The 24,798-nt window shown below is 53.7% G+C and overlaps 1 protein-coding gene across 1 annotated transcript; it reads left to right on the forward strand.

The window, feature by feature from the left end:
• Positions 1 to 463: 463 nt before the first annotated feature.
• LOC120920031 (retinol dehydrogenase 11-like) lies at positions 464 to 23,125 on the forward strand. The gene is made up of 6 exons (XM_040331967.1): positions 464 to 751; positions 8,424 to 8,663; positions 10,701 to 10,790; positions 16,936 to 17,127; positions 19,309 to 19,418; positions 22,810 to 23,125. Exons 1-6 carry the CDS (start codon positions 595 to 597, stop codon positions 23,002 to 23,004), a joined length of 984 nt encoding a protein of 327 aa, XP_040187901.1. The 5' UTR covers positions 464 to 594; the 3' UTR covers positions 23,005 to 23,125.
• Positions 23,126 to 24,798: the final 1,673 nt, after the last annotated feature.

The raw sequence follows: 24,798 nt of genomic DNA on the forward strand, positions 1-24,798 counted from the left end.
GCTTACAATGATCAGCTTCTTTTTAATTCATGTCAAACCTTTATATCAAAAGGAAGAAAAAAACTGTAACTGATTATAAAGCGTGAGCTGGAGTTTGGCTTCAATTAGTGTAGTTAAATCTGCTAGTCCATCTAATACTCCCCTCCCCCCCTCCCAGACTGACAATGCTGCTGTTCTAGGTGACCCCTGTGCTCCTTCCTCCAGAGTGGGGGGGCGCTCTAATACAGGAGGAGTATTACTGGGCAGATCACCAGGTGAAAACAAAGGGGAGAAAAAGCTTACAAAGAGAAAACTAATGCAGCCGCCGCATCCAATGATCAGCGAGCTGCAGTTGAGTGATAGGAGAGGGGAGGAGATTCCTGACATTCCAGGTTCTAGTGTATCGGAGGGGTCAGGAATTCGGTTGGGTGGAGTTGGTGTGCAGCAGGCACTAGGACCCTGGGGGGGGGGGGGTGCAGAGTAGGTGTGTGCGGTGCGAGCGAGAAGCGCTCACATAGCAGTAGTGCAGTACAGTGACAGTAATAGAGGGACGGTGCAGCCAGGTGTTTGGTGTTCAGTGCCCAGTAGTTGCCCTCCTCCCCACCCCTCAGTGCCATGGACATGCTGCCCCTCCTCAGTCACCCGCTGTGGTTCCTCTGCTCCCTGGTCCTTGTGGTGGTCCTCCGCATGCAGAAGAAGGGCCGGTGGGACCCCAAAAAGTGCCGCGTAGACCTGACTGGGAAAACCGCCATCGTGACCGGAGCCAACACAGGTGAGTGCAACTCCTATACAACGTCACTGCACACACCGCACTTCTCCAACGCGACGCCGCATTCCGTCACTGCGCACACCGCACGTCTCCAACGCGACGCCGCATTCCGTCACTGCGCACACCGCACGTCTCCAACGCGACGCAGCATTCCGTCACTGCGCACACCGCACTTCTACTACACGACGCCGCATTCCGTCACTGCGCACACCGCACTTCTACTACACGACGCCGCATTCTGTCACTGCGCACACCGCACTTCTACTACACGACGCAGCATTCCGTCACTGCGCACACCGCACTTCTACTACACGACGCCGCATTCCATCACTGCGCACACCGCACTTCTACTACACGACGCCGCATTCTGTCACTGCGCACACCGCACTTCTACTACACGACGCCGCATTCTGTCACTGCGCACACCGCACTTCTACTACACGACGCAGCATTCCGTCACTGCGCACACCGCACTTCTACTATACGACGCAGCATTCCGTCACTGCGCACACCGCACTTCTACTACACGACGCAGCATTCTGTCACTGCGCACACCGCACTTCTACTACACGACGCAGCATTCTGTCACTGCGCACACCGCACTTCTACTACACGACGCCGCATTCCGTCACTGCGCACACCGCACTTCTACACCACGCAGCATTCCGTCACTGCTCACACCGCACTTCTACTACACGACGCAGCATTCCGTCACTGCACACACCGCACTTCTACTACACGACGCAGCATTCCGTCACTGCGCACACCGCACGTCTCCTACACGACGCAGCATTCCGTCACTGCACACACCGCACGTCTCCTATACGACGCAGCATTCCGTCACTGCGCACACCGCACATCTCCTATACAACGCAGCATTCCGTCACTGCGCACACCGCACATCTCCTATACAACGCAGCATTCCATCACTGCGCACACCGCACTTCTACTACACGACGCAGCATTCCGTCACTGCGCACACCGCACTTCTACTATACGACGCAGCATTCCGTCACTGCGCACACCGCACTTCTACTACACGACGCAGCATTCCGTCACTGCGCACACCGCACTTCTACTACACGACGCAGCATTCTGTCACTGCGCACACCGCACTTCTACACCACGCAGCATTCCGTCACTGCGCACACCGCACTTCTACTACACGACGCAGCATTCCGTCACTGCGCACACCGCACGTCTCCAACGCGACGCAGCATTCCGTCACTGCACACACCGCACTTCTACTACACGACGCAGCATTCCGTCACTGCGCACACCGCACTTCTACTATACGACGCAGCATTCCGTCACTGCGCACACCGCACTTCTACTACACGACGCAGCATTCCGTCACTGCGCACACCGCACTTCTACTACACGACGCAGCATTCTGTCACTGCGCACACCGCACTTCTACACCACGCAGCATTCCGTCACTGCGCACACCGCACTTCTACTACACGACGCAGCATTCCGTCACTGCGCACACCGCACGTCTCCAACACCACGCAGCATTCCGTCACTGCCCACACCGCCCTTCTACTACACGACGCAGCATTCCGTCACTGCGCACACCGCACTTCTACTACACGACGCAGCATTCCGTCACTGCACACACCGCACTTCTACTACACGACGCAGCATTCCGTCACTGCGCACACCGCACGTCTCCTACACGACGCAGCATTCCGTCACTGCACACACCGCACGTCTCCTATACGACGCAGCATTCCGTCACTGCGCACACCGCACTTCTACTACACGACGCAGCATTCTGTCACTGCGCACACCGCACTTCTACTACACGACGCAGCATTCCGTCACTGCGCACACCGCACTTCTCCAACGCGTCGCAGCATTCCGTCACTGCGCACACCGCACATCTCCTATACAACGCAGCATTCCGTCACTGCGCACACCGCACATCTCCTATACAACGCAGCATTCCATCACTGCGCACACCGCACTTCTACTACACGACGCAGCATTCCGTCACTGCGCACACCGCACGTCTCCTACACGACGCAGCATTCCGTCACTGCGCACACCGCACTTCTACTACACGACGCAGCATTCTGTCACTGCGCACACCGCACTTCTACACCACGCAGCATTCCGTCACTGCGCACACCGCACGTCTCCTACACGACGCAGCATTCCGTCACTGCACACACCGCACTTCTACTACACGACGCAGCATTCCGTCACTGCACACACCGCACTTCTACTACACGACGCAGCATTCCGTCACTGCGCACACCGCACGTCTCCAACGCGACGCAGCATTCCGTCACTGCGCACACCGCACTTCTACTACACGACGCAGCATTCCGTCACTGCGCACACCGCACTTCTACTACACGACGCAGCATTCCGTCACTGCACACACCGCACTTCTACTACACGACGCAGCATTCCGTCACTGCGCACACCGCACGTCTCCTACACGACGCAGCATTCCGTCACTGCACACACCGCACGTCTCCTACACGACGCAGCATTCCGTCACTGCGCACACCGCACATCTCCTATACAACGCAGCATTCCGTCACTGCGCACACCGCACATCTCCTATACAACGCAGCATTCCATCACTGCGCACACCGCACTTCTACTACACGACGCAGCATTCCGTCACTGCGCACACCGCACTTCTACTACACGACGCAGCATTCCGTCACTGCGCACACCGCACTTCTACTACACGACGCAGCATTCCGTCACTGCGCACACCGCACTTCTACTACACGACGCAGCATTCTGTCACTGCGCACACCGCACTTCTACTACACGACGCAGCATTCTGTCACTGCGCACACCGCACTTCTACACCACGCAGCATTCCGTCACTGCGCACACCGCACTTCTACTACACGACGCAGCATTCCGTCACTGCGCACACCGCACGTCTCCAACGCGACGCAGCATTCCGTCACTGCACACACCGCACTTCTACTACACGACGCAGCATTCCGTCACTGCGCACACCGCACTTCTACTACACAGCGCAGCATTCTGTCACTGCGCACACCGCACTTCTACTACACGACGCAGCATTCCGTCACTGCGCACACCGCACGTCTCCAACGCGACGCAGCATTCCGTCACTGCACACACCGCACGTCTCCTACACGACGCAGCATTCCGTCACTGCGCACACCGCACTTCTACTACACGACGCAACATTCCGTCACTGCGCACACCGCACGTCTCCTATACGACGCAGCATTCCGTCACTGCGCACACCGCACTTCTACTATACGACGCAGCATTCTGTCACTGCGCACACCGCACGTCTCCTACACGACGCAGCATTCCGTCACTGCGCACACCGCACATCTCCTACACGACGCAGCATTCCGTCACTGCGCACACCGCATGTCTCCTACACGACGCAGCCTTCCATCACTGCGCACACCGCACTTCTCCTACACGACGCAGCATTCCGTCACTGCGCACACCGCACTTCTACTACACGACGCAGCCTTCCATCACTGCGCACACCGCACTTCTACTACACAACGCCGCATTCCGTCACTGCGCACACCGCACTTCTACTACACAACGCCGCATTCCGTCACTGTGCACACCGCACTTCTACTACACGACGCAGCATTCCGTCACTGTGCACACCGCACTTCTACTACACGACGCAGCATTCTGTCACTGCGCACACCGCACATCTCCTACACGACGCAGCATTCCGTCACTGCGCACACCGCACATCTCCTACACGACGCAGCATTCCGTCACTGCGCACACCGCACTTCTACTACACGACGCAGCATTCCGTCACTGCGCACACCGCACTTCTACTACACGACACCGCATTCCGTCACTGCGCACACCGCACGTCTCCTACACGACGCAGCATTCCGTCACTGCGCACACCGCACTTCTCCTACACGACGCAGCATTCCGTCACTGCGCACACCGCACTTCTACTACACAGCGCAGCATTTTATTTGTATATATATTATCATTGTGTTACCAGTTGTAATTTCATTGCGACAAATAACAAGATTCCGTGTAGCGCCGCCATCAGCAGTGGCGCAGGACACACAGGATTTTCCAGTTGGGAAAAGTTGAGTTAATTCCTGGAGGAGCGGAACTGACTTCCAGGAATTCCCACCCTCCCCGTGTATAGTGCCCGTGGTGATACGAGAGGCCGGCGTCAGGAGATAACCCCGCCCCCCCGACACACAAAGTTCATGGCCGCCGAGAGATAACAAACTGCTGAGTGTGCGCCAGGAGCCGCTGCTCCGAAGGTCAATGACACCTCACACAACACATATATATATATATACACTATATTACCAAAAGTATTGGGACGCCTGCCTTTACACGCACATGGGCCCGGATTCAGAGAGCAATTGCGCCCGTCTAACCATAGTTACGCAGCGCAATTGCTTACTTGCGCCGGCGTAACGAATGCTCCTGATTCAGGAACCTCGTTACTCTGACTGCAGCCTAATATCTGCGCGGCATTAGGCTCTTATGCCATCGTATCGTAGGCTGCATTCTTGCGATGGCCGCTAGGTGGCGTTCCCGTAGTGGTCAGCGTAGAGTATGCAAATTGCATACTAACGCCGATTCACAACGTTGCGCGAGCCCTACGTACGGCGGTTTTCTGCGTAAGGCTGCCCCTGCTGTTAGCAGGGGCAGCCAATGCTAAAGGATACCCGTCGTTCCCGCGTCGCGAAATTTGAACTTTACGTCGTTTGCGTAAGTGAATCGTGAATGGCGCTGGACGCCATTCACGTTCACTTTGAAGCAAATGACGTCCTTGCGACGTCATTTGCCGCAATGCACGTCGGGATCCTTTGGATCTGGATTTGCAGATTTACCCCCCTTTGGATCCGCAGAGTTTCCTCCCCTTTGAAACTGGATCCGCAGAGTTCCCCCCCCTTTGAAACTGGATCCGCAGAGTTCCCCCCCCTTTGAAACTGGATCCGCAGAGTTCCCCCCCCTTTGAAACTGGATCCGCAGAGTTTCCTCCCCTTTGAAACTGGATCCGCAGAGTTTCCTCCCCTTTGAAACTGGATCCGCAGAGTTTCCTCCCCTTTGGATCTGGATCCGCAGAGTTCTCCCCCCTTTGGATCTGGATCTGCAGAGTCCCCCCCCACCTTTGGATCTGCAGAGTTTCCCCCCCTTTGGATCTGGATCCGCAGAGTTCGGGGTGCTCTGTGGGCTCTGATGTAAGTGGGAGGCTCTGGTGAGTAGAGAACCCCATACACAGAGTTTCCCTTTACACCAGTCCACAATATTCCACTTTATATCAAAGCCCCCCTCCCCCCAGTGTCCTGTACACAGTGCCCCCATCCCCCCAGTGTCCTGTACATGGTGCCCCCATCCCCCCAGTGTCCTGTACATGGTGCCCCCCCCCCAGTGTCCTGTACATGGTGCCCCCATCCCCCCAGTGTCCAGTACACAGTGCCCCCATCCCCCCAGTGTCCAGTACACGATGCCCCCATCCCCCCAGTGTCCTGTACGCGATGCCCCCATCCCCCCAGTGTCCTGTACATGGTGCCCCCATCCCCCCAGTGTCCTGTACATGGTGCCCCCCCCCAGTGTCCTGTACATGGTGCCCCCATCCCCCCAGTGTCCTGTACACGGTGCCCCCATCCCCCCAGTGTCCTGTACACGGTGCCCCCATCCCCCCAGTGTCCAGTACACGGTGCCCCATTCCCCCAGTGTCCTGTACATGGTACCCCCCCCCCCAGTGTCCAGTACATGGTGCCCCCCCCCCCCCAGTGTCCTGTACACGGTGCCCCATTCCCCCAGTGTCCTGTACATGGTACCCCCCCCCCAGTGTCCTGTACACGTGCCCCCATCCCCCCAGTGTCCTGTACACGTGCCCCCATCCCCCCAGTGTCCTGTACGCGATGCCCCCATCCCCACAGTGTCCAGTACATGGTGCCCCCATCCCCCCAGTGTCCAGTACATGGTGACCCCCCCCCCCCAGTGTCCTGTACACGTGCCCCCATCCCCCCAGTGTCCTGTACGCGATGCCCCCATCCCCACAGTGTCCAGTACACGATGCCCCCATCCCCACAGTGTCCAGTACACGGTGCCCCCATCCCCCCAGTGTCCTGTACATGGTGCCCACCCCCCCCCAGTGTCCAGTACATGGTGCCCCCATCCCCCCAGTGTCCAGTACATGGTACCCCCCCCCCCAGTGTCCAGTACATGGTACCCCCCCCCCCCAGTGTCCAGTACATGGTGCCCACCCCCCCCCCAGTGTCCTGTACGCGATGCCCCCCATCCCCCCAGTGTCCTGTACACGGTGCCCCCATCCCCCCAGTGTCCTGTACACGGTGCCCCCATCCCCCCAGTGTCCTGTACACGGTGCCCACCCCCCCCAGTGTCCTGTACATGGTGCCCCCATCCCCCCAGTGTCCTGTACACGGTGCCCCCATCCCCCCAGTGTCCTGTACATGGTGCCACCACCCCCCCAGTGTCCTGTACATGATGCCCCCATCCCCCCAGTGTCCTGTACACGGTGCCCCCATCCCCCCAGTGTCCAGTACACGGTGCCCCCATCCCCCCAGTGTCCTGTACATGGTGCCACCATCCCCCCCAGTGTCCTGTACATGGTGCCCCCATCCCCCCCAGTGTCCTGTACATGGTGCCCCCATCCCCCCCAGTGTCCTGTACATGGTGCCACCATCCCCCCCAGTGTCCTGTACATGGTGCCACCATCCCCCCCAGTGTCCTGTACATGGTGCCACCATCCCCCCCAGTGTCCAGTACATGGTGCCCCCATCCCCCCAGTCTCCTGTACACGGTGCCCCCATCCCCCCTGTGTCCAGTACATGGTGCCCCCATCCCCCCAGTGTCCAGTACATGGTGCCCCCATCCCCCCAGTGTCCTGTACACGGTGCCCCCATCCCCCCAGTGTCCAGTACATGGTGCCCCCATCCCCCCAGTGTCCAGTACATGGTGCCCCCATCCCCCCAGTGTCCTGTACATGGTGCCCCCATCCCCCCAGTGTCCTGTACACGGTGCCCCCATCCCCCCAGTGTCCTGTACACGGTGCCCCCATCCCCCCAGTGTCCTGTTCATGGTGCCCCCATCCCCCCAGTGTCCTGTACATGGTGCCCCCATCCCCCCAGTGTCCTGTACATGGTGCCCCCATCCCCCCAGTGTCCTGTACACAGTGCCCCCATCCCCCCAGTGTCCTGTACATGGTGCCCCCATCCCCCAGTGTCCTGTACATGGTGCCCCCATCCCCCCAGTGTCCTGTACATGGTGCCCCCATCCCCCCAGTGTCCTGTACACGGTGCCCCCATCCCCCCAGTGTCCTGTACACGGTGCCCCCATCCCCCCAGTGTCCTGTACATGGTGCCCCCATCCCCCCAGTGTCCTGTACATGGTGCCCCCATCCCCCCAGTGTCCTGTACATGGTGCCCCCATCCCCCCAGTGTCCTGTACATGGTGCCCCCATCCCCCCAGTGTCCTGTACACGGTGCCCCCATCCCCCAGTGTCCTGTACACGGTGCCCCCATCCCCCCAGTGTCCTGTACATGGTGCCCCCATCCCCCCAGTGTCCTGTACATGGTGCCCCCATCCCCCCAGTGTCCTGTACATGGTGCCCCCATCCCCCCAGTGTCCTGTACATGGTGCCCCCATCCCCCCAGTGTCAGTAATAACTCTCTGCATTGGTTTTCAGGCATTGGGAAGTCCGTAGCGTTGGACTTTGCCCGGAGGAACGGTCGGGTCGTCTTGGCGTGTCGCAGTCGGGAACGCGGTCAGAAGGCTCTGGAAGAGATCCAGAGGGAGACGGGGAACCGGAATGTGGTCCTGGAGATCCTGGACACCAGCAGCATGTCCTCCGTCCGGGCCTTCGCTGACCGCATACTGCGCAACGAGACGAGGCTGGACATCCTGGTGAATAACGCCGGAGCGTCAGGTACGGATATACGGCGCGGTGACCCCGCGGGGGGCGGGGGGTGTCACCCTTCCAATGTAGACATTTCCTTAGTCTGGTTTGGGCTAGAGTTCCACTTTAAGGCAGTATGTTGGGGGGCTTCATGCCGGACCTCGTAGTGTAGACCCCTATTGGCGTCGGTAGAAACAGAGGTGGGTCATACCATTCAACTGGAATCCTCCAATATGAGAGCTCAGTGGGAGGGTCTACTATTACAATGATCACATGATCAGTCCCCCCGGGGCTGTCATTGGAAACACTTCGGGCTAGATTCACATAGATCAGCGGATCTTTAGATCGGCGTGATCTATGGTGATTTAAGATCCGCCGCCGCAAGTTTGAGAGGCAAGTGGCTAATTCACAAACCACTTACCTCCAAACTTGCGGCGGCGGATCGTAAAACCCCCGGCGGAATTCAAATTCCGCGGCTAGGGGGAGTGTACTATTTAAATCAGGCGCGTTCCCGCGCCGATTTAAATGCGCATGCGCCGTCCGCGAAATCTCCCGGGCGTGCATTGCTCCCACTGACGTCGCTAGGACGTCAGTGGTTTTCGACGCTTACGTAAACGACGTCCGTGCGTATTCGAGAACGACTTACGCAAACGACGTAAAAAAAATTCAAAATCGACACGGGAACGCCGGCTATACTTAACATTGGCTGCGCCTCATAGAAGCAGGGGTAAGTATACGCCGGGAAAGCCGCTACGGAAACGTCGTAACAACACTGCGTCGGGTCCGCGTACGTTCGTGAATTGGCGTATATCTCGCTGATTTACATATTACTCAGTGTAAATCAGCGAGAACGCCCCCCGCGGCCATTTTTTAATTGCAGGTAAGATCCGACGGTGTAACACAGTTACACCGGTCGGATCTTAGCCCTATCTATGCGTAACTGATTCTATAAACCAGGCGCATAGATACGACCGACCGCACTCAGAGATACTCCGGTGTATTATCTACAGATCCCCCATCGTATCTCTGACTTACACTGGTCCTATCTATGCGCCTGGTTCATAGAATCAGATACGCATAGATAGGGCTAGATCTGACAGTGTTACAATGTGTTACACCGTCGGATCTTATTTTCAATTTAAAAATGGCGCCGGGGGCGTTCCCGCTGATTTACCTTGAATAATATGTAAATCAGCGAGATACGCAAATTCACGAACGTACGCGGACCCGACGCAGTGTTCTTACGACGTTTCCGTAGCGGCTTTCCCGTCGTATACTTACCCCTTCTTTTATCAGGCGCAGCCAATGTTAAGTATAGCCGGCGTTCCCGCGTCGAATTTGAATTTTCCTACGTCGTTTGCGTACGCCGATTCACGAACACGCCAGTCGCAAGTCCCGCTCACGTCGCAACCACTGACGTCCTAGCGACGTCAGTGGGAGCAATGCACGCCGGGAAATTCCCCGGACGGCGCCTGCGCATTTAAATCGGCGCGGGAACGCGCCTGATTTAAATAGTACACTCCCCCTAGCCGCGGAATTTGAATTCCGCCGGGGGGATTTAGGATCCGCCGTCGCAAGTTTGGAGGTAAGTGGTTTGTGAATTAGCCACTTGCCTCCTAAACTTGCGGGAGCGGATCTTAAATCACGTAGATCGAGCAGATCTATAGATCCGCTGCACTACGTGAATCTGGCCCCATGAATCAGGCGCATAGATACGACGGGCCTAAGTCAGAGATACGACGGCGTATCAGGAGATACACCGTCGTATCTCTTTGTGAATCTGGCCCTTCCTGCCAATCAGGCTCACACCTCCAGTGCAGGAGGTCCTTAGGAAGCTACAGAGCATGTCCTGGAGGAGGGGTGAGCTCAGAATGAACGGGGTGCATGCAGCCTGAATTTAGAGCCTCTCACTGGGTGGGTCTTCCATAGACTGCCCCTATGTTGCGGGAATGCCTGGTAACTGAAGGGGGCGATGGAGAGTAAAACGCACATCTCTGGCCGGTGTAGTGAGAATTCTGCTTGGAGTCGTCTATGATTTTTCATTAAGAGATTGATGTTCTCTTCCAGGAATGCCGCACGCAGTAACATCGGAGGGACTGGAGGTCACCTATGCCACCAACCACCTGGGCCCTTTCCTGCTCACCAACCTGCTTGTGGGTAAGTCCTGCCATCCCCCCTACGTGCCTCCTCTGTGCGGCCAGCGTCCAGTCTGATGACTGGGAGAGAGGAGACTGAGGCAATGCTTCCTTCTGCCTGCAGCCGACTGATCATGACATCATCTCAGCCTAGGCAAAGTCACTGGGGGAGGATAGACTGAGGAAATGCTTCCTTCTGCCTGCAGCAGACTGATGACATCACCCCAGACTAGGCAAAGTTACAATATCGCAGTCTGATCACTGGGGGGGAGAGGGGACTGAGGAAATACTTCCTCCTGCCTAGAGTAGACTTATGACATCATCTTAGCCTAGGCAAAGTCACTGGGGGGGGGGGGAGGAGACTGAGAAAATTCTTTCTCCTGCCTACAGCAGACTGATGACTAGAGATGGGTGAAGCGTTCGGGACGAGCAGGTTGTTCGCCCGCCGAGCGCACACTGAGGCGCTGCCGGTTGTAAAGGAGTGGCTCGGGAAGTGGCATCCTTAATAACGAATAAGTCATCAGCTGTCAGCGGGCTTCCCCAATGGGAATGGGAGGGTCTTATTTCTAAATAGGACTGTCTGAGTTCTCAATGGGAGGGTCTGATTTCTCAATGGGGGGTCTGATTTCTCAATGGGGGGGGGTCTGATTTCTCAATGGGAGGGTCTGATTTCTCAATGGGGGGGTCTGATTTCTCAATGGGAGGGTCTGATTTCTCAATGGGGGGGGGTCTGATTTCTCAATGGGGGGGTCTGATTTATCAATGGGAGGGTCTGATTTCTCAATGGGGGGTCTGATTTCTCAATGGGAGGGTCTGATTTCTCAATGGGAGGGTCTCATTTCTAAATAGGAGGGTCTGATTTCTCAATGGTTGGGTCTGATTTCTCAATGGGAGGGTCTGATTTCTCAATGGTTGGGTCTGATTTCTCAATGGGTGGGTCTGATTTCTCAATGGTTGGGTCTGATTTCTCAATGGGTGGGTCTGATTTCTCAATAGGAGGAGTCTACTTCCTTAATGGGAGGGTTAAATTCCTAAATGGGAGGGTGTCATTTCTCAATGGGAGGGTCTGATTCCTGAATGGAGGGTCTGATTTCTTAATGGTGGGGGGGTCTGATTTCTCAATGGGAGGGTCTCATTTCTAAATAGGAGGGTCTGATTTCTCAATGGGGGGGTCTGATTTCTCAATGGGAGGGTCTGATTTCTCAATGGGGGGGTCTGATTTCTCAATGGGAGGGTCTGATTTCTCAATGGGAGGGTCTCATTTCTCAATGGGAAGGTCTCATTTCTCAATGGAAGGGTCTGATTCCTCAATGGGAGTGGCTGATTTCTCAATAGAAAGGAGTCTACTTCCTTAATGGGAGGGTTGAATTCCTAAATGGGAGGGTGTCATTTCTCAATGGGAGGGTCTGATTCCTGAATGGGAGGGTCTGATTCCTCAATGGAGGGTCTGATTCCTGAATGGCAGGGTCTGATTTCTCAATGGGAGGGTCTCATTTCTCAATGGAGGGTCTGATTTCTCAATGGGAGGGTCTGATTTCTCAATGGGAGGGTCTGATTTCTCAATAGGAGGGTCTGATTTCTCAAAGGGTGGGTCTGATTTCTCAATGGGTGGGTCTGATTTCTCAATGGGAGGGTCTGATTTCTCAATGGGAGGGTCTCATTTCTCAATGGGAGGGTCTGATTTCTCAATGGAAGGGTCTCATTTCTCAATGGGAAGGTCTCATTTCTCAATGGAAGGGTCTGATTCCTCAATGGAAGGGTCTCATTTCTCAATGGGAGTGTCTGATTTCTCAATATAAAGGAGTCTACTTCCTTAATGGGAGGGTTGAATTCCTAAATGGGAGGGTGTCATTTCTCAATGGGAGGGTCTGATTCCGGAATGGAGGGTCTGATTCCGGAATGGAGGGTCTGATTTCTCAATGGGAGGGTCTGATTTCTCAATGGGAGGGTCTCATTTCTCAATGGGAGGGTCTCATTTCTCAATGGAGGGTCATATTCCTCAATGGGAGGGTCTCATTTCTCAATGGGAGGGTCTCATTTCTCAATTTAGGGTCTGATTCCTATATGGAGGGTCTGATTTCTCAATAGGAGGGTCTGATTCTTCAATGGGAGGGTCTGATTTCTCAATGGGAGGGTCTGATTCCTCAATGGGAGGGTCTGATTCCTCAATAGGAGGGTCTGATTCCTCAATGGGAGGGTCTCATTTCTCAATAGGAGGGTCTGATTCCTCAATGTGGGGGTCTCATTTCTCAATAGGAGGGTCTGATTCCTCAATGGGAGGGTCACATTTCTCAATGGGAGGGTCTGATTTCTCAATGGGAGGATCTGATTTCTCAATGGGAGTATCTGATTCCTAAATAGGAATGTCTGATTTCTCAATGGAAGGGTCTGAAGGGGGAGATCCAATTCCTAAATGGGAGGGTCTTATTTCTCAATGGGAGGGGTCTAATTCCTGAATATGAGGGTCTGATTCCTAATTGGGAGGACGTGATTTTTTAATGGGAGGGTCTCATTCCTAAATGGGAGGGTGTGATTTCTCAATGGGAGTGTCTGATTTCTCAATAGAAAGGAGTCTACTTCCTAAATGGGAGGGTGTCATTTCTCAATGGGAGGGTCTTATTCCTGAATGGAGGGTCTGATTTCTCAATGGGAGGGTCTGATTTCTCAATGGGAGGGTCTCATTTATCAATGGAGGGTCTGATTCCTATATGGAGGACCTGATTTCTCAATGGGAGGGTCTGATTTCTCAATGGGAGGGTCTCATTTCTCAATGGAGGGTCTGATTCCTATATGGAGGGTCTGATTTCTCAATAGGAGGGTCTGATTCTTCAATGGGAGGGTCTGATTTCTCAATGGGAGGGTCTGATTCCTCAATGGGAGGGTCTGATTCCTCAATAGGAGGGTCTGATTCCTCAATGGGAGGGTCTCATTTCTCAATAAGAGGGTCTGATTCCTCAATGTGGGGGTCTCATTTCTCAATAGGAGGGTCTGATTCCTCAATGGGAGGGTCACATTTCTCAATGGGAGGGTCTGATTTCTCAATGGGAGGATCTGATTTCTCAATGGGAGTATCTGATTCCTAAATAGGAATGTCTGATTTCTCAATGGAAGGGTCTGAAGGGGGAGATCCAATTCCTAAATGGGAGGGTCTTATTTCTCAATGGGAGGGGTCTAATTCCTGAATATGAGGGGTCTGATTCCTAATTGGGAGGACGTGATTTTTTAATGGGAGGGTCTCATTCCTAAATGGGAGGGTGTGATTTCTCAATGGGAGTGTCTGATTCCTGAATGGAGGGTCTGATTTCTCAATGGGAGGGTCTGATTTCTCAATGGGAGGGTCTCATTTATCAATGGAGGGTCTGATTCCTATATGGAGGACCTGATTTCTCAATGGGAGGGTCTGATTTCTCAATGGGAGGGTCTGATTTCTCAATAGGAGGGTCTGATTCCTCAATGGGAGGGTCTGATTCCTCAATGGGAGGGTCTCATTTCTCAATGGGAGGGTCTCATTTCTCAATGGGACGGTCTCATTTCTCAATGGAGGGTCTGATTCCTATATGGAGGGTCTGATTTCTCAATGGGAGGGTCTGATTCCTCAATGGGAGGGTCTCATTTCTCAATAGGAGGGTCTGATTCCTCAATGGGAGGGTCGCATTTCTCAATAGGAGGGTCTGATTCCTCAATGTGGGGGTCTCATTTCTCAATAGGAGGGTCTGATTCCTCAATGGGAGGGTCACATTTCTCAATGGGAGGGTCTGATTCCTCAATGTGAGGATCTGATTACTTAATGGGAGGGTCTGATTTCTCAATGGGAGGATCTGATTCCTAAATAGGAGGGTCTGATTTCTCAATGGGAATGTCTGATTTCTCAATGGAAGGGTCTGAAGGGGGAGATCCAATTCCTAAATGGGAGGGTCTTATTTCTCAATGGGAGGGGTCTAACTCCTGAATATGAGGGGTCTGATTCCTAATTGGGAGGACGTGATTTTTTAATGGGAGGGTCTCATTCCTAAATGGGAGGGTGTGATTTCTCAATGGGAGGGTCTCATTCCTAAATGGGAGGGTGTGATTTCTCAATGGGAGTGTCTGATTTCTCAATAGAAAGGAGTCTACTTCCTAAATGGGAGGGTGTCATTTCTCAATGGGAGGGTCTGATTCCTGAATGGAGGGTCTGATTTCTCAATGGGAGGGTCTGATTTCTCAATGGGAGGTCTCATTTATCAATGGAGGGTCTGATTCCTATATGGAGGACCTGATTTCTCAATGGGAGGGTCTGATTTCTCAATGGGAGGGTCTGATTTCTCAATAGGAGGGTCTGATTCCTCAATGGGAGGGTCTGATTCCTCAATGGGAGGGTCTCATTTCTCAATGGGAGGGTCTCATTTCTCAATGGGACGGTCTCATTTCTCAATGGAGGGTCTGATTCCTATATGGAGGGTCTGATTTCTCAATGGGAGGGTCTGATTCCTCAATGGGAGGGTTTCATTTCTCAATAGGAGGGTCTGATTCCTCAATGTGGGGGTCTCATTTCTCAATAGGAGGGTCTGATTCCTCAATGGGAGGGTCACATTTCTCAATGGGAGGGTCTGATTCCTCAATGTGAGGATCTGATTACTTAATGGGAGGGTCTGATTTCTCAATGGGAGGATCTGATTCCTAAATAGGAGGGTCTGATTTCTCAATGGGAATGTCTGATTTCTCAATGGAAGGGTCTGAAGGGGGAGATCCAATTCCTAAATGGGAGGGTCTTATTTCTCAATGGGAGGGGTCTAACTCCTGAATATGAGGGGTCTGATTCCTAATTGGGAGGACGTGATTTTTTAATGGGAGGGTCTCATTCCTAAATGGGAGGGTGTGATTTCTCAATGGGAGGGTCTCATTCCTAAATGGGAGGGTGTGATTTCTCAATGGGAGTGTCTGATTTCTCAATAGAAAGGAGTCTACTTCCTAAATGGGAGGGTGTCATTTCTCAATGGGAGGGTCTGATTCCTGAATGGAGGGTCTGATTTCTCAATGGGAGGGTCTGATTTCTCAATGGGAGGGTCTCATTTATCAATGGAGGGTCTGATTCCTATATGGAGGACCTGATTTCTCAATGGGAGGGTCTGATTTCTCAATGGGAGGGTCTGATTTCTCAATAGGAGGGTCTGATTCCTCAATGGGAGGGTCTGATTCCTCAATGGGAGGGTCTCATTTCTCAATGGGAGGGTCTCATTTCTCAATGGGACGGTCTCATTTCTCAATGGAGGGTCTGATTCCTATATGGTGGGTCTGATTTCTCAATGGGAGGGTCTGATTCCTCAATGGGAGGGTCACATTTCTCAATAGGAGGGTCTGATTCCTCAATGGGAGGGTCGCATTTCTCAATAGGAGGGTCTGATTCCTCAATGTGGGGGTCTCATTTCTCAATAGGAGGGTCTGATTCCTCAATGGGAGGGTCACATTTCTCAATGGGAGGGTCTGATTCCTCAATGTGAGGATCTGATTACTTAATGGGAGGGTCTGATTTCTCAATGGGAGGATCTGATTCCTAAATAGGAGGGTCTGATTTCTCAATGGGAATGTCTGATTTCTCAATGGAAGGGTCTGAAGGGGGAGATCCAATTCCTAAATGGGAGGGTCTTATTTCTCAATGGGAGGGGTCTAATTCCTGAATATGAGGGGTCTGATTCCTAATTGGGAGGACGTGATTTTTTAATGGGAGGGTCTCATTCCTAAATGGGAGGGTGTGATTTCTCAATGGGAGGGTCTCATTCCTAAATGGGAGTTTCTCACTTCTCATCGGGAGGGTCTAATTTCTAAATGGGAGGGTCGGATCTCTCAATGGCAGAGTCAGATTCCTAAATGGGAGGATCTGATTTTTTAATTGGAGGGTCTTTTTTCTTAATGGGAGGGTCAAATTCCTAAATGGGAAAGTCTGATTCCTAAATGGGAGGGTCTGACTTTTCTATGGGAGGGCCATATACTTAAATGGGAGGGTCATATTCTTAAATGGGAGGGTCTGATTCCTAAATGGGAGGGTCTGATTTCTAAAAGAGAGGGTCTGATTTCTCAATGAGAGGGTCTTGGTTGGGAAGGTCTGGTCTCGATGTATATGGGATATATTTGGGACGATGAGAGTTCAGGGGCGTGACGTATAACTGTCCGTATTCGGCCCTCCCCTGCAGATCTCCTGAAACGTTCGGCACCCAGCCGCGTCGTCTTCCTGGCTTCCTTAATGCATAAGCAGGGCTACATAGACACCAGCAACCTGTACGGGAAGAACCTGGAGAAACAGAAAATTCACGAAACCTACAACTGCACCAAACTCATGAACGTCATCAGTGCCAGAGAGCTGGCTGAGAGGCTGAAGACCACCGGTGAGTGACGCCCCCCCCCTGGGCCAGGCTGGTGACCACGAGGGGCACTTATAAAGAAACAATTACTTTCCTGGTCACTGGTTTCACTGCTAAATGTCGGGACGTTAAACATTTTTTTTATTGAAAATAGAATTCGTACAAAAAAGCTTAAAAAAATCTAGGGAAGTCTTCAGAGACCTTCACCGACCTTGACTGGACACACATTGGGGGTCTTCAGGGATTTTAAGTGGCCTGGACATTCAGTGATCTTGAATGGACACACACTGGAGGTCTTCAGGGACCTTAACGGAGCTTGACCTTCAACGACGTTGAATGGATACACACTGGGGGTCTTTAGCGACCTTGACATTTAGCTACCTTGAGTGGATACAGATTGGGGGTCTTCAGGGACCTTAAGTCACTTTTAAATGATCTTGAGTGGACACACACTGGGGGTCTCCAGGGTCCTCAAGCGACCTTGAACTTCAATGACTTTGACTAGACACACACTGGGGGTGTTCAGCGACCTTGACATTTAGCTACCTTGAATGGACACAGACTTCAGGGACCTTAAGTCACTTGGACCTTAAGCCATCTTGAGTGGACACACACTGGGGGTCTTCAGGGAGCTAAAGCGACCTTGACCTTCAATGACTTTGAATAGACACACAATGGGGGGCCTTCGTGACCTTGACCTTCAGTGGTCTTGAGTGGACACGCGCTGGGGAGAGGCTTTAATGACCTTGACCTTCAGTGGTCTTGAGTGGACACACACTGGGGGGCTTCAGTGACCTGGACCTTCAGCTACTTTGACTGGACACACACTGGGGGGCTTCAGGGATCTTAATTTCTCAATGGAGGGTCTGATTTCTGAATAGGAGGAGTCTATTTCCTAAATGGGAGTGTCTAATGCCTAAATGGGAGGGTCTCATTTCTCAATGGGAGGGTCTCATTTCTCAATGGGAGGGTCTGATTCCTCAATGGGAGGATCTGATTCCTAAATAGGAGGGTCTGATTTCTCAATGGGAATGTCTGATTTCTCAATGGAAGGGTCTGAAGGGGGAGATCCAATTACTAAATAGGAGGGTCTTATTTCTCAATGGGAGGGGTCTAATTCCTGAATATGAGGGGTCTGATTCCTAATTGGGAAGATGTGATTTTTTTAATGGGAGGGTCTCATTCCAGAAATCTTGAATGGACACGCACAAGGGGTCTTCAGGGTCCTTAAGTGACTTTAACCTTCAGCGACCTTGAATGGACACACACTGGGGACCTTCAGTGACCTTGATCTTCAGTGATTTTGAGTGGACACACACTGGGGTGCTTTGGTGACCTGGACCTTCAGGTACTTTGACTGGACACTCACTGGGGGTCTTCAGGAAACTTAAGTGGCTTAGACCTTCAGAAATCTTGAATGGACACACACTGGGGGTCTTCAGGAAACTTAAGTGGCCTGGTCCTTCAGCGACCTTGAATGGACACAAACTGGGGTCTTGAGTGACCTTGACTTACAGCAACCTTGAATGGACACACACTGGGGGTCTTCAGGGAGCTCAAGTGACCTTGACCTTCAATGACTTTGAATGGACACACACTGGGGACCTTCAGTGACCTTGATCTTCAGTGATCTTGAATGGACACACACTGGGGTGCTTTGGTGACCTGGACCTTAAGCCATCTTGACTGGACACACACTGGGGGTCTTCAGGAAACTTAAGTGGCCTGGGCCTTCAGAAATCTTGAATGGACACACGAGGGGTCTTCAGGGTCAGACTTTAACCTTCAGCGACCTTGAATGGACACAAACTGGGGTCTTGAGCGACCGTGTTTTGTGACCTTGAGTGGACACACTAGACTGATGCTGGTTTGCCATCAGCCTAAAGGAGGGTGGGGCTTCCTACATGTGGGGCCACTCTAAATCGGAACTCCGATTATTCATCCAGAGACTCTACATGGTTCTGTGTGATCTGGGCAACAAGAATTGTTCTTTTATTATGGGTGCTGGTAAAAGATTCACATTATCACCACTAGATGGAGTTGGGGGGGCATAAGGAACAATTCTAGAGAACGCTTGAGGGAATTAGCAAATAAATGTATCTGTACAGTCTTCCTTGTGGCACAAATTTGGAAAGTATTTTAGAGAATATTCAATATTGATACAAAATGTCGATAAATATAAATGACGATGTGATGTGACTTCAGGTGTGACGGTGACCAGCGTGAGTCCCGGCATTGTGATGACGGAGGCCATGCGTCACTACAACCTAATAATCCGAGTCGTCTTCAACGTCATCGGATTCTTCTTCTTCAAGGTAGGTGGAGCCACCCACTCCGTTTTCTAGTTGTTTTGACCCTCCATTCCCCGTCCCGTCTCACCTCCTCCATTCCCCGTCCCATCTCCCCTCCTCCATTCCCCTTCCCATCTCCCCTCCTCCATTCCCCATCCCATCTCCCCTCCTCCATTCCCCATCCCGTCTCACCTCCTCCATTCCCCGTCCCATCTCCCCTCCTCCATTCCCCATCCCGTCTCACCTCCTCCATTCCCTGTCCCATCTCCCCTCCTCCATTCCCCGTCCCATCTCCCCTCCTCCATTCCCCTTCCCATCTCCCCTCCTCCATTCCCCGTCCCGTCTCACCTCCTCCATTCCCCGTCCCGTCTCCTCCATTCCCCATCCCATCTCACCTCCTCCATTCCCCGTCCCATCTCCCCACCTCCATTCCCCGTCCCATCTCACCTCCTCCATTCCCCGTCCCCTCTCACCTCCTCCATTCCCCGTCCCGTCTCCCCTCCTCCATTCCCCGTCTCCCCTCCTCCATTCCCCGTCCCATCTCACCTCCTCCATTCCCCGTCCCATCTCACCTCCTCCATTCCCCATCCCATCTCCCCACCTCCATTCCCCATCCCGTCTCCTCCATTCCGCGTCCCATCTCATCTCCTCCATTCCCCGTCCCATCTCCCCACCTCCATTCCCCATCCCATCTCCCCGCCTCCATTCCTTATCCCGTCTCCTCCATTCCCCGTCCCATCTCACCTCCTCCATTCCCCGTCCCATCTCCCCACCGCCATTCCCCGTCCCGTCTCATCTCCTCCATTCCCCGTCCCGTCTCCTCCATTCCCCTTCCCATCTCACCTCCTCCATTCCCCGTCCCGTCTCACCTCCTCCATTCCCCGTCCCGTCTCCTCCATTCCCCGCCCCATCTCCCCTCCTCCATTCCCCGCCCCATCTCACCTCCTCCATTCCCCGTCCCGTCTCACCTCCTCCATTCCCCGTCCCATCTCACCTCCTCCATTCCCCGTCCCGTCTCATCTCCTCCATTCCCCGTCCCGTCTCACCTCCTCCATTCCCCGTCCCGCCTCCCCTCCTCCATTCCCCGTCCCGCCTCCCCTCCTCCATTCCCCGTCCCGCCTCCCCTCCTCCATTCCCCGTCCCGTCTCATCTCCTCCATTCCCCGTCCCGTCTCATCTCCTCCATTCCCCGTCCCGTCTCCCCTCCTCCATTCCCCGTCCCGTCTCATCTCCTCCATTCCCCGTCCCGTCTCATCTCCTCCATTCCCCGTCCCGTCTCATCTCCTCCATTCCCCGTCCCGTCTCACCTCCTCCATTCCCCGTCCCATCTCATCTCTCCGTTCCCCGTCCCGCCTCCCCTCCTCCATTCCCCGTCCCATCTCCCCACCTCCATTCCCCGTCCCGTCTCATCTCCTCCATTCCCCGTCCCGTCTCATCTCCTCCATTCCCCGTCCCGTCTCCCCTCCTCCATTCCCCATCCCGTCTCATCTCCTCCATTCCCCGTCCCGTCTCATCTCCTCCATTCCCCGTCCCATCTCACCTCCTCCATTCCCCGTCCCATCTCACCTCCTCCATTCCCCGTCCCATCTCCCCACCTCCATTCCCCGTCCCGTCTCATCTCCTCCATTCCCCGTCCCGTCTCATCTCCTCCATTCCCCGTCCCGTCTCCCCTCCTCCATCCCCCGTCCCGTCTCACCTCCTCCATTCCCCATCCCGTCTCATCTCCTCCATTCCCCGTCCCGTCTCATCTCCTCCATTCCCCGTCCCATCTCACCTCCTCCATTCCCCTTCCCATCTCCCCTCCTCCATTCCCCGTCTCATCTCCTCCATTCCCCGTCCCGTCTCACCTCCTCCATTCCCCGTCCCATCTCATCTCTCCGTTCCCCGTCCCGCCTCCCCTCCTCCATTCCCCGTCCCATCTCCCCACCTCCATTCCCCGTCCCGTCTCATCTCCTCCATTCCCCGTCCCGTCTCATCTCCTCCATTCCCCGTCCCGTCTCCCCTCCTCCATTCCCCGTCCCGTCTCATCTCCTCCATTCCCCGTCCCGTCTCATCTCCTCCATTCCCCGTCCCGTCTCATCTCCTCCATTCCCCGTCCCATCTCACCTCCTCCATTCCCCGTCCCATCTCACCTCCTCCATTCCCCGTCCCATCTCCCCTCCTCCATTCCCCATCCCATCTCACCTCCTCCATTCCCCGTCCCGTCTCATCTCCTCCATTCCCCGTCCCATCTCACCTCCTCCATTCCCCTTCCCATCTCCCCTCCTCCATTCCCCGTCTCATCTCCTCCATTCCCCGTCCCGTCTCACCTCCTCCATTCCCCGTCCCATCTCATCTCTCCGTTCCCCGTCCCGCCTCCCCTCCTCCATTCCCCGTCCCATCTCCCCACCTCCATTCCCCGTCCCGTCTCATCTCCTCCATTCCCCGTCCCGTCTCATCTCCTCCATTCCCCGTCCCGTCTCCCCTCCTCCATTCCCCGTCCCGTCTCATCTCCTCCATTCCCCGTCCCGTCTCATCTCCTCCATTCCCCGTCCCGTCTCATCTCCTCCATTCCCCGTCCCATCTCACCTCCTCCATTCCCCGTCCCATCTCACCTCCTCCATTCCCCGTCCCATCTCCCCTCCTCCATTCCCCATCCCGTCTCATCTCCTCCATTCCCCATCCCGTCTCATCTCCTCCATTCCCCGTCCCGTCTCATCTCCTCCATTCCCCGTCCCATCTCATCTCTCCGTTCCCCGTCCCGCCTCCCCTCCTCCATTCCCCGTCCCATCTCCCCACCTCCATTCCCCGTCCCGTCTCATCTCCTCCATTCCCCGTCCCGTCTCACCTCCTCCATTCCCCGTCCCATCTCATCTCTCCGTTCCCCGTCCCGCCTCCCCTCCTCCATTCCCCGTCCCATCTCCCCACCTCCATTCCCCGTCCCGTCTCATCTCCTCCATTCCCCGTCCCGTCTCATCTCCTCCATTCCCCGTCCCGTCTCCCCTCCTCCATTCCCCGTCCCGTCTCATCTCCTCCATTCCCCGTCCCGTCTCATCTCCTCCATTCCCCGTCCCATCTCACCTCCTCCATTCCCCGTCCCATCTCACCTCCTCCATTCCCCGTCCCGTCTCATCTCCTCCATTCCCCGTCCCATCTCACCTCCTCCATTCCCCTTCCCATCTCCCCTCCTCCATTCCCCGTCTCATCTCCTCCATCCCCCGTCCCGTCTCACCTCCTCCATTCCCCGTCCCATCTCATCTCCTCCATTCCCCGTCCCGTCTCATCTCCTCCATTCCCCGTCCCGTCTCATCTCCTCCATTCCCCGTCCCGTCTCATCTCCTCCATTCCCCGTCCCGTCTCCCCTCCTCCATTCCCCATCCCGCCTCATCCTGATCTATAATGCCCCCACTCACTCTCCTATTTCTCCCCCATGGTAGTCGGCGGAGGAGGGGGCGGCCAGCACCATATTCTGTGGGATATCGGAGGAGGCGGAAGGTCTGACTGGGCAGTATGTGAACAGCGACTGTGTGATTGAACTTCCCTCGGAGAACGCTCGGGATCCGCCTCTCAATAGGAAGCTGTGGGAGGCGAGTGAGGCTGCAACCAATCGGATTGGTGGACCTGGACAATGATGGCGACCGACACCAGCAATCTCATATCTTGAAGAAGTCATAACTCAGGGCTAAAGCTGAGGGGTACTGTGACCCCCCGAGGTCTGCATACCCCCCCCACCTCCACCCCCCCCCCCCGAGGTCTGCATACACCCCCCCTCCTCCTCCATTCACTCCTATGTCCTCCTTACATGAGGACCTCCCACCTCAACCATCACTAGGCGCCATCTAGTGACCATAATACAGTATTTCTCTTTAAATCCCTCAATAAATACATAATGGCCACTAGATGGCGCAGAGAGTCACAGGAGACATTCGTATCACTCAGAATACAGCTGTGCGCACGTTGGTCACATTTGTGCGTCAAATATTCCACCCCCCCTATCCCCCAATGTGTATGAGAGAAAGTAGACCTTGTGCAATTCGTTTAGTTCCTGAATTCGTTTTTTATCTTTTTAATTCGTTAATTCCGAAATGTTACATTTCCGAATTTTCAAATTTCGAAATTCGTAAATGTGAAAATTCAAGATTTGGGAAATTCGAAAATTCGAAATTTGAAAATTCAAAATTCGAAAATCAGAAATTCGAAAATCAGAAATGTAAAAATTCAGAATTAGAAAATTTCCGAATTTCCGAATTCGAAAAGTTTTGAGTTTCTAAATTTCTTCAAATTTTCGTATTTTGAATTTTCGAATTCTGAAATTTTGAATTCCGAAATTACGGATTTCCGAAAATTACGAATTCTGAAATGTGACAATTTTTAGTTACTAAATTTTTCGAATTTTCGAATTCCGAATTTTCGAATTATTTAGTTTTCCAAATTTCCGAAAAAAGCTAAAAAACGAATTGAAAGGGAAACAAAAATGAACAAATTTTTCGGCAGTGTCTAAGAAAAAGATCTAAACCCCCCGACCCCGGGACTCCCGCCTGGTTTTTGTCGATGTGAAATATAGGGGGCGCTACTGGTTACCAATTAAACGCAGCCAATAAGCAAACTCTATAGCGTATAGATCCAAGGCCATAGAGGTGATCAGAGACGATCTGCTCTTATGATGACCTATGGGAGCAGCAGGCTGCACTGAGGGAGGGTTTGTGTATGGGATGCGTTTATTTGGTGACCACCCCCCCATAAATCCCATCGCCATTCTCAGAGATGTTATTGGTTGGCAGCAAGGTTTATAATAATTATTAATTAATACATTTTTAAATTATATTAATTTGTGTTTTATTTTTCTTGGTCTTGATATTTTATTGCGATGTGTACAGATTTATTAAATAATAAAGTTTTGTTGTTTTGAATGAAGTTATTTTTTCCCCCCAGTGATTTGGAGGGACCGCCCCCTCATTTCCGGGTCACACTGTGTACACCAATCAGAGGTCATCTTATCTATGAGATGTCATCTGTAATGAATGTGTCTCTGCATGGAGCCGCCTCCTCCTTTTATTGTTTGTAACAAACAAAACTTTTATATAACACAAAAGTCTCATACATAGAGATACATAGAGCACTGTGCTCCCTCTGACACTGTGCTCCCCTGGGCTGTGCTCCCTCTGACACTGTGCTCCCCTGGGCTGTGCTCCCTCTGACACTGTGCTCCCCTGGGCTGTGCTCCCTCTGACACTGTGCTCCCCTGGGCTGTGCTCCCTCTGACACTGTGCTCCCCTGGGCTGCGCTCCCTCTGACACTGTGCTCCCCTGGGCTGCGCTCCCTCTGACACTGTGCTCCCGTGACACTGCTCCCCCTGGACTGTGCTCCCTCCGACACTGTGCTCCCCTGGGCTGTGCTGGCTCTGGCACTGTGCTCCCCTGGATTGT

This window comes from Rana temporaria, chromosome 1, assembly GCF_905171775.1.
Source record: "Rana temporaria chromosome 1, aRanTem1.1, whole genome shotgun sequence".
Lineage (NCBI taxonomy): Eukaryota > Metazoa > Chordata > Amphibia > Anura > Ranidae > Rana > Rana temporaria.